A 13,158-nucleotide genomic window follows, 5' to 3' on the forward strand; every position below is an offset into this window, starting at 1 on the left:
ACTAGTTTGAAAAATGCAATAAATTATTAAAAAAAGTGTGATACAATCGAGGACTAAAAATTTTGAGCTTATATTAATTGGATTATATATGCTATGGAATCTCTACTCTATTTCTGGTTATATTGTATTAAAGCATTTATATGAACATTGATACCATGACTGTCTGTTTAGCATTATTGTTTCTTCAATAATGACATTTAAATATAAATACTGTAGAGATAAAAACAAAATATAAATTGCAATTTTATTATACTGTTATTTCATAATAAATTGCTTATTAAAAATTTGTGTAATTTATCATATTTTTCAATAAAAATTACAAATACAGTAATTGAAAATTTAAAAAATGAACACTGAACATACAATAGAATATCAAAACTCATAAAAGAACAATACAAAATTCTCCTGAAAGCAAAATACTGTATAAAACTCTATACTTTTTTTAATTGCTATATAATGGAAATTTTCTGTAATTTGATATGTGATAATAATATGTTAACAAATTACTTTTAATTGATAAAAACAATATTCACTTCACACCACAAATGTTATATGGGAGAGAAATTAAACTTAACTGACATTAAAAACATGTATTTATTAAAAATTGTGAGTACTTTTGAAGACATACAGCCTTCGTCATCAGGCAAAAATCGACAAAAATTTTAAACATAAGAATAGAACATAAATATAATGTTCTTTTTTTAATTCATTTAAGGCACAAAGTTGGAATATTAAATATTCAATTAAAAAAAAAAATTGGAACAGTCTAATAAAAATGTGATGCACGCAAAATTATCAACAAAAATATAACTCCCAAGTGAAGATCTTTAGAGCAACTACAAAGTGAAATGCTTAAATAATTCTAACCATAGATGCAGAATATCCATGGTAGGGGTATTACAGGGTGAAAGTATGTCTTTGAAAGTACTAACAATTTTTAATAAGTGCATGTTTTTAACGTCAGTTAAGTGTGATTTCTCTCCCATATAACAAATTACCTTTTGTTTTGGAGTATAAAATTCAAAATATATCAATTTTATTCATATGTATTATAAGAAATTTCACAAAAAAAAGTCATCAGAAATTTTACGATCATTATCATAGAGTTTTTAATTCAGTTGGAAGTCCTAATTAATAATTAAAATTTGACATTCAAATTGGTATCAATTATTTTTCTTTGTTCTCAAATATTTTATAGTATCTATAATTTATTTTTTAATTTAAACAAAAATATATGATTTCTTTACAGCATAGAAAGTTTTGCAAAACGCCCTAAGAATTTTAATGACAAAAATCTTGAAGATCTTGAAGAAAATAAATGTTATAAATTAAAGTTGTGGTCCAAATCAGGTATTTCAAAAGTTTTTATTTTGTGATACATTAATGTTCTTTATGTAGAAATTATTTTCCTGATATTTTCTATTTTAAAATGTTTTTTTTTTATACAGATGATACTTTGTATTTTTGGTAAAATAACAGGCCAAAAACTTTTTGCCAGTCTGCAAACATTTTACAAGTCTGACATGTCTAAAAGTTCTAGGAATCATTATTATAAAATATATATTGTAACTTAAATTATTATAATTCACTTATTGCATGCATTTTGGTTTAACTATTTTTCTCAAAATAAACAACATTTTTACATAAATTATGCAGCAACATAAATTATGCTGCTTATTTTATTATTTTTGTGTATAATATACTTTATAGATTAAAATTTTAAATAGTTTAAATTATATCAGATGAACAGATAAAATGTTTTGAAGAGCTCAATAATTCTGTTTATTTATATTTTTAAAAATTGATGTAAGAATGTGAAGAATTGAGCCCAAACATTATTTTATTTTCTGAAGTCATTATATTTTGTTTGATTCTTTACTTATTTTTTGGGGAGTTTGTATTGTTAAAAGAGCAAAAAGTCTGCATTCTCTATTCAAAATTAATCTCCACTAATAACTGATAGCTTTATTCCTGGCCTGCTGACTTGGCATTTATGGTTTGATGAATTAAAAAATGGTGATTAGATGGTTGTCACAGGGTAATTTAATTAACATAATAGTAATAATGTTTTGTCATATATATTATATGGGAAAACTGTTGGTAAGAATAAAGTAATTGTTAGCAAATAAGTATGTAGATGACATTAGGAAATGTGACATCGCATTCAGTGCTTAAAAGACTGCAAACCAAAGTGCAATTTTCAGCAAATATCGAAAGCATTTCAATTGTGATGAAGATGTGGTTACTTTGAGAAAAGTTGCATTTATAAGTTTGATATTATAGAATTGTGTATTGGAAGTGGAAATTTAGATTTAAATTATAAGTTAAGAGGCATTTCTTTTTAGATAAAAGCTATTAATTCTTTTTTCTTTGTTTTTTGTTGTTCAAATTAAACAGTATTTATTCAGAACTAAGTAATTTTTATTCTACACTTACTGTTGTAAAAAAAAAACCCCTCGTAATTAACGAGGGGTTTTTTTTTTTTTCAAATTCCACCAACCCAGAATAAAAAAGCAAGAATGAAGAACTATACACCAACCAAAGCCAAATAGAATCGGGCAAGAAATGGCTATAATACTAATAATTTAATAGACAATTTGGCATTAGAGGTAGACGTTAGGCGCCATCTCTTAATAAATTTAATAATTACAATTAATTAAATAATTTAAATAATAAATCATTTAATTAATTCTAAATTATTATTTAAATTATTTAATTATTTATGCAATGATCACTTGCAGAGACGGGGCAATACAGACAAATATCTACAGGAAACCGGTATACCAACCTATCATCATACTCAGAAACTCCATAGATCCTGTCCAGTTTAAGTTAGCGGCTTTGCAGGCATGGGTGAAATGAACATACCCGCATTGCGCAAATATTTGCGACACATATAAAGAATTGGAGTATGTAAGAAGCGTAGCAACACAGTATGGTTACCGGAGGAAGGACGTAGACCAACTAATTACGAGTATGCAGAAACGTAAACGACAACTGCACGGAAATGAACAGCGGAAAACGGTGGTGATGGACTATATTCCGTTTATCAACAGGATTGTTAAGAAGGTGACCAAGGATAGGAACCTATGTGTAGTTTATAGACGCAACCAGACGGTTTACCGTCTATTAAGGAATGATAGAGAAGCCAAATGAACGAACTGGAGTGTACTCGATACCAATTAGAGACCAGCGTTTTAACTCCGATCTGATGTACATTGGAGCCACCTTACATAATTTAAAACAGAGAATAAAAGAACATAAACAATCTGTTAATAGGACTGTTGACAGCACAGTCCTAGCAGCATTTGCTAGGCAACAGGAAATCACAGTACACTGGGATAGTGCTGCCATCATAAAAGCCACTGGATCTAAACAAGCTATTAGACACATGGAGAAATTAGAGATATATAGAGCACAATTAACGTCTCAATGCATCAACCACAGAGATGCGGATGGGCTGTCGGCTGCCTGGAAATTGTTTATTGGATAGCGGAAAATTGGATAATGTGTATTTGGTCAAGAGCCAAATATACATTGTCCAATTCTGCATTTTTATTACCGTTTATTGTTGTATCGTTATTAGATCGTCTGCGTAACCGCAAAAATCTTTCCGTTCTCTTGCTTTTGTAAATTTGAATTATTAGTTTCATTCTTTTTATTTTTTGTTTGATTAACTGAAGAGGGCTGATCAAATCAGTTGAAAACGTTTTTATACGATTAAATTTGTTGCTGGAAATTTGTGAAAGGTGTTGTTTTCATTTTACTTGTTTCTGTAAAAGCTATACAGTGGAACCTTGCTTAACAAGCATCTCGCATAACGAGTAATTCACATAATGAGCAAAACAAATAGTAAAAAAATGACTCACTTAACGAGCGACATTTCGCATAACAAGTGACAAGGAGAAGGGACATCCCAAATTGTGCGCATGCTCCATCAGTCTGTGTTTAGCACTTGTTCTGCTAGCATCTTAGTGTCGCTTGTGATCACACATTTTTCTAAACTTGTGTTCACACACATTACATATAAACATCAACAATCATAGCACATTATATAATAAACACGCCAAACAATATTCCAAATTCTTGGGCTATGTAAAGGCTATAATTAAATATTAGAAATTAATTAATTTGACTAGAGGTAGCTACTTATGCTGCTATCTTCTATTAAATTTAATGACCAATTCCAAATTAAATTTTAGAATGCCTAAATTAAAAATTAATTATTTATAATTATTAAATTTAATACGAGTTGGCAGCATTACTGTCTACCTCTAGTCAAATTAATTAATTTCTAATATTTAATTATAGCCTTTACATAGCCCAAGAATTTGGCATGTTTATCAGACATATTATCTGTGATTTTTTTTGTTTTCTGAAAAATTAAATTTGCATTCCAGGTTGGTTTATTCCGTGCTAGAAGAAAAGATGAAGATGATTCACGCTCCTCAGCATTGTATATTGTATAATTTTCTTTAAATAAATGTTTTACATAAAATATTTTATTTTTTGGCATGGAACGCATTATCATATTTTACATTAATTTATATGGGAAAAATTGTTTCACTTAACAAGTGTTTCGCATTACAAGTAAGATTCCGGAACAAATTATGTTCGTTAAGTGAGGTTCCACTGTATATATTAAGATGCAAAAATGTAAGACAAATAAGTTGGTATTTAATGTAAAATGACACAAAGACATTATCCATTTTAAATTTGAAATAACATCATTCTCTTATTTTTACTCTTAAGAAATTTATCAAACAAATATTTAGACAACAGTTAATCAAAAAAATGAATGAAAATAATTTTTCTTATTACCTAAAATTATTTAAATAAGGGCCAGATTTTTGTGTTATTCAATATATCACATTCACAAAAATGCCTGAAATATGTATTATGCATGTATCCAGTGCTTTCTCAGCAAATAAACTAAATCACATCAATGCACCAATAAACCTAATTGTTGCTGAGCATCATGCATGTTAAAATTGCCAGTTATATATGCTAAAATTTGTAAACTGAAATGCATGCATATTTCATTTCTGTGTACAAGCAAACATCTGTTACATATCTTTTAAGTGGGAGGGGATAAACATGCATTAGACACGGGTTAAAATAATGTTTCATGTAGGAGGCTCAATCGAGTCAATTACAAATAAAATTTTATAAACTTTCTATGCTGTCTAATCAAGTTTATAGCCTCATACAAATGAGAAGTAAAGTTATTAAGTTATTAAATTATTTAACTAATTACAGATATAATGACGAAGCTGATAGTAATGTTTTGTTTTCAACTAATATCATGAACTCTACTAAAGTTAGTTTCAGTGCAACTAGAATTTACCTGCAATCAATTGCTGTTTTGGCTCATTTTGATGCTTCATGTTGCACTTATTTAAGGACATTTTAATACTCTGAGATACTTGAAGTTGTTTTTTTTTTTTAACAGGAAACTATCTGTGGGATGCATTACAATAAAGAATTTTTCCAAGTGTTATAAGTGTCTAGGATCCAAATTCCATTCATAACTTGGACTCAAATTGATTTATATTGAGGTTTAACATCATAGTATTTGAAGGAAAAACACATGCATACAAATTCCCAGCCCTACTATTGACTTTATAATAAAAAATTAATGATAGTGAAATGAATAAACAAATTTTCTTATTGTATAATTAGATTTTATTTTACTTATTTATTTACAGAATATTCAAGTATGAAGCTTCTTACTATTAACTCATTAAGTGAAGATAAAAGCTTATTTTTGCATACTGATCCAAATATTTGTGAACATAAGAAGGAAAATGAAGACATCTTGCCAGAATGCACTCAAGATGTTTTTGATACTAATGCAGTATTCAATTTGAAAAAATTAAAAAATGATAAAAATAATTTATTAAATCTATTTTTGACCCAATTAAATTTAAATAATCAAGACTATAATATAAGAAAAGAGACTTTGCCAATAGAATCATTGCCATCGTTCAAAATTATCTTATTGTTAGAAGAATCGTTGAAAGAATCCATGGGATTTTTAAAGAATATAATCAGTACAGAAAAAAATTCTACGCTTAAACCTGGTATCTCTTGTTCTGATAACTATTTTAAAGCAGTGCGTAGCTTTGATTCCAATTGTTTTCATTTTGAAAACACATCTGTTACATTTATTGTAAATGAAGTTGAATGTAGGATGGTGAAAACATTACAGTATTTGTATGAATTGTTAGATTTTGACAGTTTCAGAAGCATTTTGATGAATTATACTTCAGAACATTCTAATGAAGACAGTAAAATAAAATTAAATGAAGTGAGTGAAAATTAAGATTTAATTATTTTAATATAGAATTAAATATTCTTTAATTTCACGTATTATAGTATTTATATAAATGTATTATTTAATTATTTTAATTTAATAGAGCTATACATTTTACTTAAATACAATACAATCTTGGTAATCTGACATATATGGGAATGGAACAGTTTCAGATTATTGGAAGTGAGATGAATTCAATAGCTTAGTCATTTGGAAAGAAAAGATTTGAAGAGCTCCCTCATAGAAGGTGCTAATTCTCTTTCTCTATTTTGGGATAATTGGATTTGAAAGTTTGCTTAAATCTCTAAATTGGAAATTTTTATGATTTTGTTTTACATTCCATATTAATAGCACACTCTTTGGCTATTAACTTTTAGTGTTACATTTCAGGTTTCTGTTAGCTGGCTTCAGTAATGCAAGAATGTGTAACACAGTACCAGCTGATTGTGGGATGGCACCATATACCTGTAAAGAATCTGCTATTGAAATTGGTCCTGTGTCAGGATAGCCCACAAGTCAGTGATTGTAAGGTGCTGCGATTATTTCATAGTTTTGAATAACAACACATGCAAAGTTATATGTTATTGTTTTTAGTGGACCATATAAATGTAACAATAAGATGTATTAATTTATGCTTACAATATAAATTTTGAACAGAAACTTGAATAAGAATCATTAGCTTTTGATATCAAAAGTACCATATTTTCCAGCGTATAAGACGACTTTTTAACCCGGGAAAATCTTCTCAAAAGTCGGGGGTCGTCTTATAGGGTGAGTATATTCCAAACTCTATATTTTAACTGTAAAAGTCGGGGGTCGTCTTATACGCCAGAAAATATGGTAAATGAAAGTTATCATTAGTTTTTTAGCAAATGACATTGCCAGTGTCTTCATCAATGTCAACATTTTGCTGGTCAATATCATATGACACCAACTGCATATAAAACTCTTGATATGAAGCAGAGATCCACTGCATCAATGAAAACACATCAACTATCTTATCTTTTGGTATCTTTAGCTTGGATGAATACTTAGGTGTCAACTGAAAGGGATTCATAAGCATCACATGCTGTCTGCTCCATTTCAGCAAAGTAACCTTACCATGTTTGCATTGTTCTCATAGGCATAACTGTGGGAAACATGCAGGTGATCTGGATCTGATGCTGTGAATTTGAATGTTGAAGCTTTAGAGAATTCCAGAGGTTGTTTTTCAGTGGTGAAAACTTATTTTGTGATCCCATTCAGCAATGACTGTACATATTTGAAGTCTACACTCCTCATTAAGTGACAACAAATATGTTTTCTTGATCACATCTTTCTGTGGATCAGGTTGTAGACATTGGGCTCGTGTTTCTTTGCATATATCAGGTCAGTCCATAAGTCCATGCGCATTTTTATGACCTTGAGAAAAATCTTGTTTTGCTGTTAAAAATGTCAGTCTAATGTGATAATTTTTACACTGAAGTGTTAAATTGGATCTCATTCATATAATACTGTTCAGAATTGTAAACATTTCAGTTGTTTATTTTCGTTAAAATGGAAGTAACCGACGAATACAAAAGACATGTTTTATACTTTTTATTTTTAAGTGGTGAGAATGCTACAAATGCAGCCAAAAAAATAAATACTGTAAATAATCAAATCGTAATTAGTGCAAGGACTGTGCAGAAGTGGTTTGAAAGATTTAGAAACAATGATTTTAGTGTGGAGGATAAGGCTCGTACTGGAAGACCCGTTGACTTTGATGATGATGCTCTCTCTGCACTAGTTGAAGCAGAACCATCTTTAACAGTTGATGAAATTGTGGAACGTTTAAATTCATCCCATGGAACTGTTCATAGACACCTACAACAAATCGGAAAAGTTTCAAAGCTAGGAAAATGGATACCACATGAACTGTCAATAGCTAACCGACAACAACGTGTAAACATTTGCACGTCTCTTTTATCCCGTATTGCTTTAGAACCTTTTCTTGGTAAGCTGGTTACTGGAGACGAAAAATGGATCCTCTATAATAATGTGACGAGAAAAAGACAATGGATGGATCGCGACAAGCAGCCAAAACCGACTGCAAAAGGTGGGTTGCATCCAAAAAAAAATTCTTTTGTCTGTTTGGTGGAATATGTCAGGTGTAATTCACTTTGAGCTGTTAGAACCTAATCAAACAATTACAGCCCAAATGTATTGTGAGCAATTATAACATTTAAATGAAAAATTGAAAAAAAATCAACTGTCGTTAGTGAACAGAAAGCAGGTTCTCTTGCAGCATAACAATGCCAAACCACACACTGCAAAAATAACTGTACAGAAACTTGATAGATACAACTAGGAAGTTTTACCTCATCCACCATATTCGCCAGATATTGCTCCCAGTGATTATCATCTTTTTCACAGTTTGCAGAATTTTTTAAAAGGGAAAACTTTTGAGGATGAGAACAATGTAAAAAAGGCTATTTCTGAATATTTTGATTCAAAACCGAAATCATTTTACGAAGACGGGATTAAAAAGCTACCATCAAGATGGCAAGAAATTGTACAAAATAATGGTGAATACATTATAGATTGAAATAAAATTTAATTAAAATTTTTTGCTGCTTTTTTGTAGATAAAAATACGCATGAACTTATGGACTGATCTGATAATTTGATGCAACCCAAAATCTCAATTGCATGACAAATGGGTGTGTCCCACCAATAAAAAATTGTCATATCTCATTAAAGTGTTTATACTGAACTAAAGATTTACACATTGCAATGAAAGACCAGTTTTTGTTTTTGTCTGATATTAAATGAAATGTTTTTATTCTGAGTTTCTGAATTTCTATGTACTTCAGCAAATAACTTGCTATCTCACTGAATCCTTGCCTTGCTTCATTCTCAGACTGTACAAACATGTAGCCCATGTTGGATCCACAGTCATGAACACGGAAGTTAAAAGTCTACAATTTTCATTTATAAAAGGCTGACCCTACTGACAATTTCACAGTGAAAAGTGCCTGTTGCAAGTCAATAGTGAAGCACATCATCAGAGGAATCGTCAGCTGATTTTGTCAACTTGCATATGGTTTCCTGGCATGCTCCTACTTCTCAAATGTACAAATCTCTCTTTCATCAAAGTTTCTACCTTAATCTCATCACTTTTGTTCCTGGCATTTGAAATAGATACATGGAAACCATCACAGATGGGACACATGTCAGATTTGGGCAACTTGAAACCAATGTTAAAGTCTTCACAAAATATTTTTTGAAATTTTGACAATGAAACAGCTGACTTCCTGTTTTATTCACACCATGTAAGATAGTAATCATGCTATTGTGAGTTTATAGTCAAATCATAATTTACATATGTCTTCTATGCATTATGTTTTCTGCTATAGTGGCTCTGATACTTTGAAGTTATGTAATTTCTGGTCATTTGAACATCATCAGGAAAAAAACTTGCACTTGTTGTTTTCATGTTGAACATTGGGTAATCAATCACAAAGACATAGCATTTCTCTTTCATATTCTATGCAAACTGATTCTAGGTGAGACTAAAATTACGAAAGTTTGAACAATCGACTTTGGCTACAGCAAAATTAAAAATTAGATGATGTTGGATAGCAACGAAGCAGAAGGAAATGTGGAGTGAAAAAATGTGCTAACTGACATGATAATCAGGTGATATTATAAATGGACATATTTACCTTGTCTTCACAACTACTGTTATCTGATTTGTCTTTGGTCCAATCAGAATCGGTCAGGCTATTGTCAGCACTAATTTCATCCTTGTCGTCGTCAGGTTTATCTTGAAAAAGACAAATTTGGATTCCACTACGTTAGCTGTTATCACCTGATGCAGCCATTTTGGCTGATGGTTAGCATTACGTATGGAAAAACTTTTATGCCAGGTTTGGCAACTGTAATAAGTCGACCCAAAATGGCAGAAAATTCAAAATGTAATGTCCAAGCAAAAATTTGAGGCTCAGCACTTTTTATGAGCAAAAACATGAAATTTTGAAACAGAGTTAGCTTCTTGTATGAGAGCCCTTTATTTGTTTATTTGCACAATATTTATATATTGTATTAAGTTGGATTACCGATAAGGACATGCAAGCATGCTGTCATTGCAATATTAATGTTGCCAAGTGGGTAATTCACACTAAATTTAGTGAGAAATTGAAGTGATCTCAGAAAATTTAGTGGGAGGTACATTATTTTAGCTGGGAACTTTCAGGAACCGATTTTTACATTTATATAGTATTGTGTTATAAGTAGAGCCGAAAGTTTTTGCCAGTTTTTGTGCTTAAAATCACCAATTTTTTGCCTTAAATTTGCCAAAAAAATCATCAGTTATTTATTTCAAAAACGAGTTAAAACGAATTACACTTAGATATTTCAAATAATCCTCACTTAAACTATCACATTGATTGCTCAATATCGATGAATATGATGAGAATAAACGTTCAGTGTCGACTGCAACTAAAAGAGCGTATTCACTATTAACTTTATCAATTAAATTCATATCAAAAGACATAAATTTGATAAGATCAAGATTGCTTGACAAAACTTTTTCCAATTTTTGAGAAAACATAGGATAACCAGAAACAATTTCTTTTGCATTTTCAATTAGTTCAGCTTGTTTAGTTACACTGAGTCCAACTTTAAATTATACTGGAAATTAGAATTAATATGAAAAAATAGCACCTTTAATCATCCAGCACAAATATTTAACAAAATCTTCTTAATGTTCTTATTTTGTTAAATATTTGTGCTGGATGATTAAAGGTGCTATTTTTTCATACACCGAGTCCTTGTTCTTCCAGTGAAAATATAATATTTGATTGCTTGACAAGATTACAGAGATCAAATAAGTCTTTCTTGGGTTAACTTTCTTCTGTTGCAATAGTTTCACCAAAATATTTCTAGCATTTGAATGAGATTTATGTTTATAGTTCAAAATGAAGCGCTCAACAGTATCAAAATTATCAACATAGTACTTTGCAGCGTTTAACCAAGACCCCCAGTGAGTGACAATTTGTTCTGGAGGAAGATTACTAACTCCAGTTGCATTCTTAAAATCATTTTGTCTTTCTCTTGATTTCACAAAAAACTTCTTCATTTCTGATATAAGCAAATTTGTTAATTTGTACTCATTCTGAATCCTAAATGCAACGTTAGGTAAAGTGTGAGCGAGACACATGACGTGATGTACATTTGGAAAAATCAATGAATTTTTTTAAATCTCACTTACTGCCTTTATTATGTATTTTGCTCGATCTGTCACTATTAACTTCAGTTTTGTATATTAAACTTAAATCATTTGGCCACAATTTTCTAGACACATCAAATATACATTCTTGTATTATAATGTTGTCAACTGTTGAATGAAATATCATGTCAATTAACATTGATTTTGCTTTCTCGCCATTCAATTTTCCCGCAAGCACATTGACCACTTTATGTTGCACTTTGTCACTAGTTTTGTCAACAATGAAATAGACATCATGTCCATTAATTTTGTCCTTAATTTTTTCTGTTACTAAGTTGAAGATAGTTTTCTGATGTGCCCGCAGTGCTAAAAAAATAAGTAACGCAATGAGACTTCAAGTAAAATCATATTTCAGCTAAATTATGAGCAAAATCACGAACAGCAGCATCAATTTCAATAAAATAAACGTTTCATTAAAAAAAACTAATTACAATAAAAAAATACATGGAACACTTTTGATTGGCTTCTTCATATATTTTTCGTGAAACAATCTCAGTTTTTTGTTATTTAATTTTTCAAGCGGAATATCTGCACTGGTGAATGCTTCAACCATTTCTTTATCAAAATCGCTTCCATTTTCAAACAACAGTGTTTGTGACTGTAGCGTGTTGTTTCTTGTGTTTTGCATTGTTGAGACATTCCGAAAGTCGTTTCTTAATTGTATCACGTTCATAGTTGACGTGTGTAGAGCACTTAACACAGAATTGGTTTTTTGGTACGGAGAAATATATTGCCACCTAATTCCTTAATCACAGAATCAATTTTAAACTCAATTGACTGTTTTCTAGACATTTTTGCACAAAGCACATGGGAAACTGACGATTTAGCCACCTATTGCCAAATTTGCCAGTTAGGGTGAAAATCGCTGATTTTTGCCAAAAAAAACTTAGTCATATTGAGACCGGATTTTTAAATTAGTACTAATTGAAAGATGCTCATTCCAGGCGAATATAGCTGAGAAATTCGCCAAAAGTGAAAATTTTTGGCTCTAGTTATAAGTCATTGTACCTTTTTTGAACTGCCTAAGATGACAAGCCAAACAATCTTTAATCTTGTGATCAAGCTCGGGCTTGATATCATACCACATTTAGTGGAAATGCATTAGAATTTAGTAGAGACTGGTATTTACACTAGTGAGAAGCTTTTCTGATTTGGCAACAGTTCTGATAATACCAGAGAGTGATTAGTGTCAGATCGCTGGATGTATCGAACTAGCAAACGGCCAGATTGCCAAGGTTTTACCTGTTTATGGATTTAGTTAATTTCAGGAATGCAAATATTTATTTAATGTCTTCAAAAATCGCTTCTGTGGTCAATATTTCACTTTCAATATATTTTTATATGGATATTCTATACGTATGCTTACTATTATGTGAATTTTTTCATCTTTTTTCCTTTTTAAATAACTATATTTCTTACTTTTTTGAAAATTTGATCCTAATTTCCAAATTATTATTTATATTTTTTATCGATTTTACTGAAAGCTATTGTTCAGGGTGATCATAAAGTCTTTTCCTGATTATAAACATTTATTGTGCAAAAACTATGCTAAGTAGACCCATATGGTTTTTGGCAAATATAGTTTGATTTGG

General features: G+C 30.3%; 1 protein-coding gene across 1 annotated transcript in view; it reads left to right on the forward strand.

The window, feature by feature from the left end:
* The window catches only part of LOC136986088 (repetitive organellar protein-like), a 40,843-nt gene that overhangs the window by 18,718 nt on the left and 8,967 nt on the right, over positions 1-13,158 (forward strand). The window contains exons 5-6 of the mRNA XM_067283549.1: positions 1,250-1,350; positions 5,709-6,310. Coding sequence (XP_067139650.1) covers positions 1,250-1,350; positions 5,709-6,310 — 703 coding nt within the window. The remainder of the gene's footprint in view (positions 1-1,249; positions 1,351-5,708; positions 6,311-13,158) is intronic.

Source organism: Centruroides vittatus, unplaced genomic scaffold, assembly GCF_030686945.1.
Source record: "Centruroides vittatus isolate TY-2023 unplaced genomic scaffold, ASM3068694v2 contig_990, whole genome shotgun sequence".
Classification (NCBI taxonomy): domain Eukaryota; kingdom Metazoa; phylum Arthropoda; class Arachnida; order Scorpiones; family Buthidae; genus Centruroides; species Centruroides vittatus.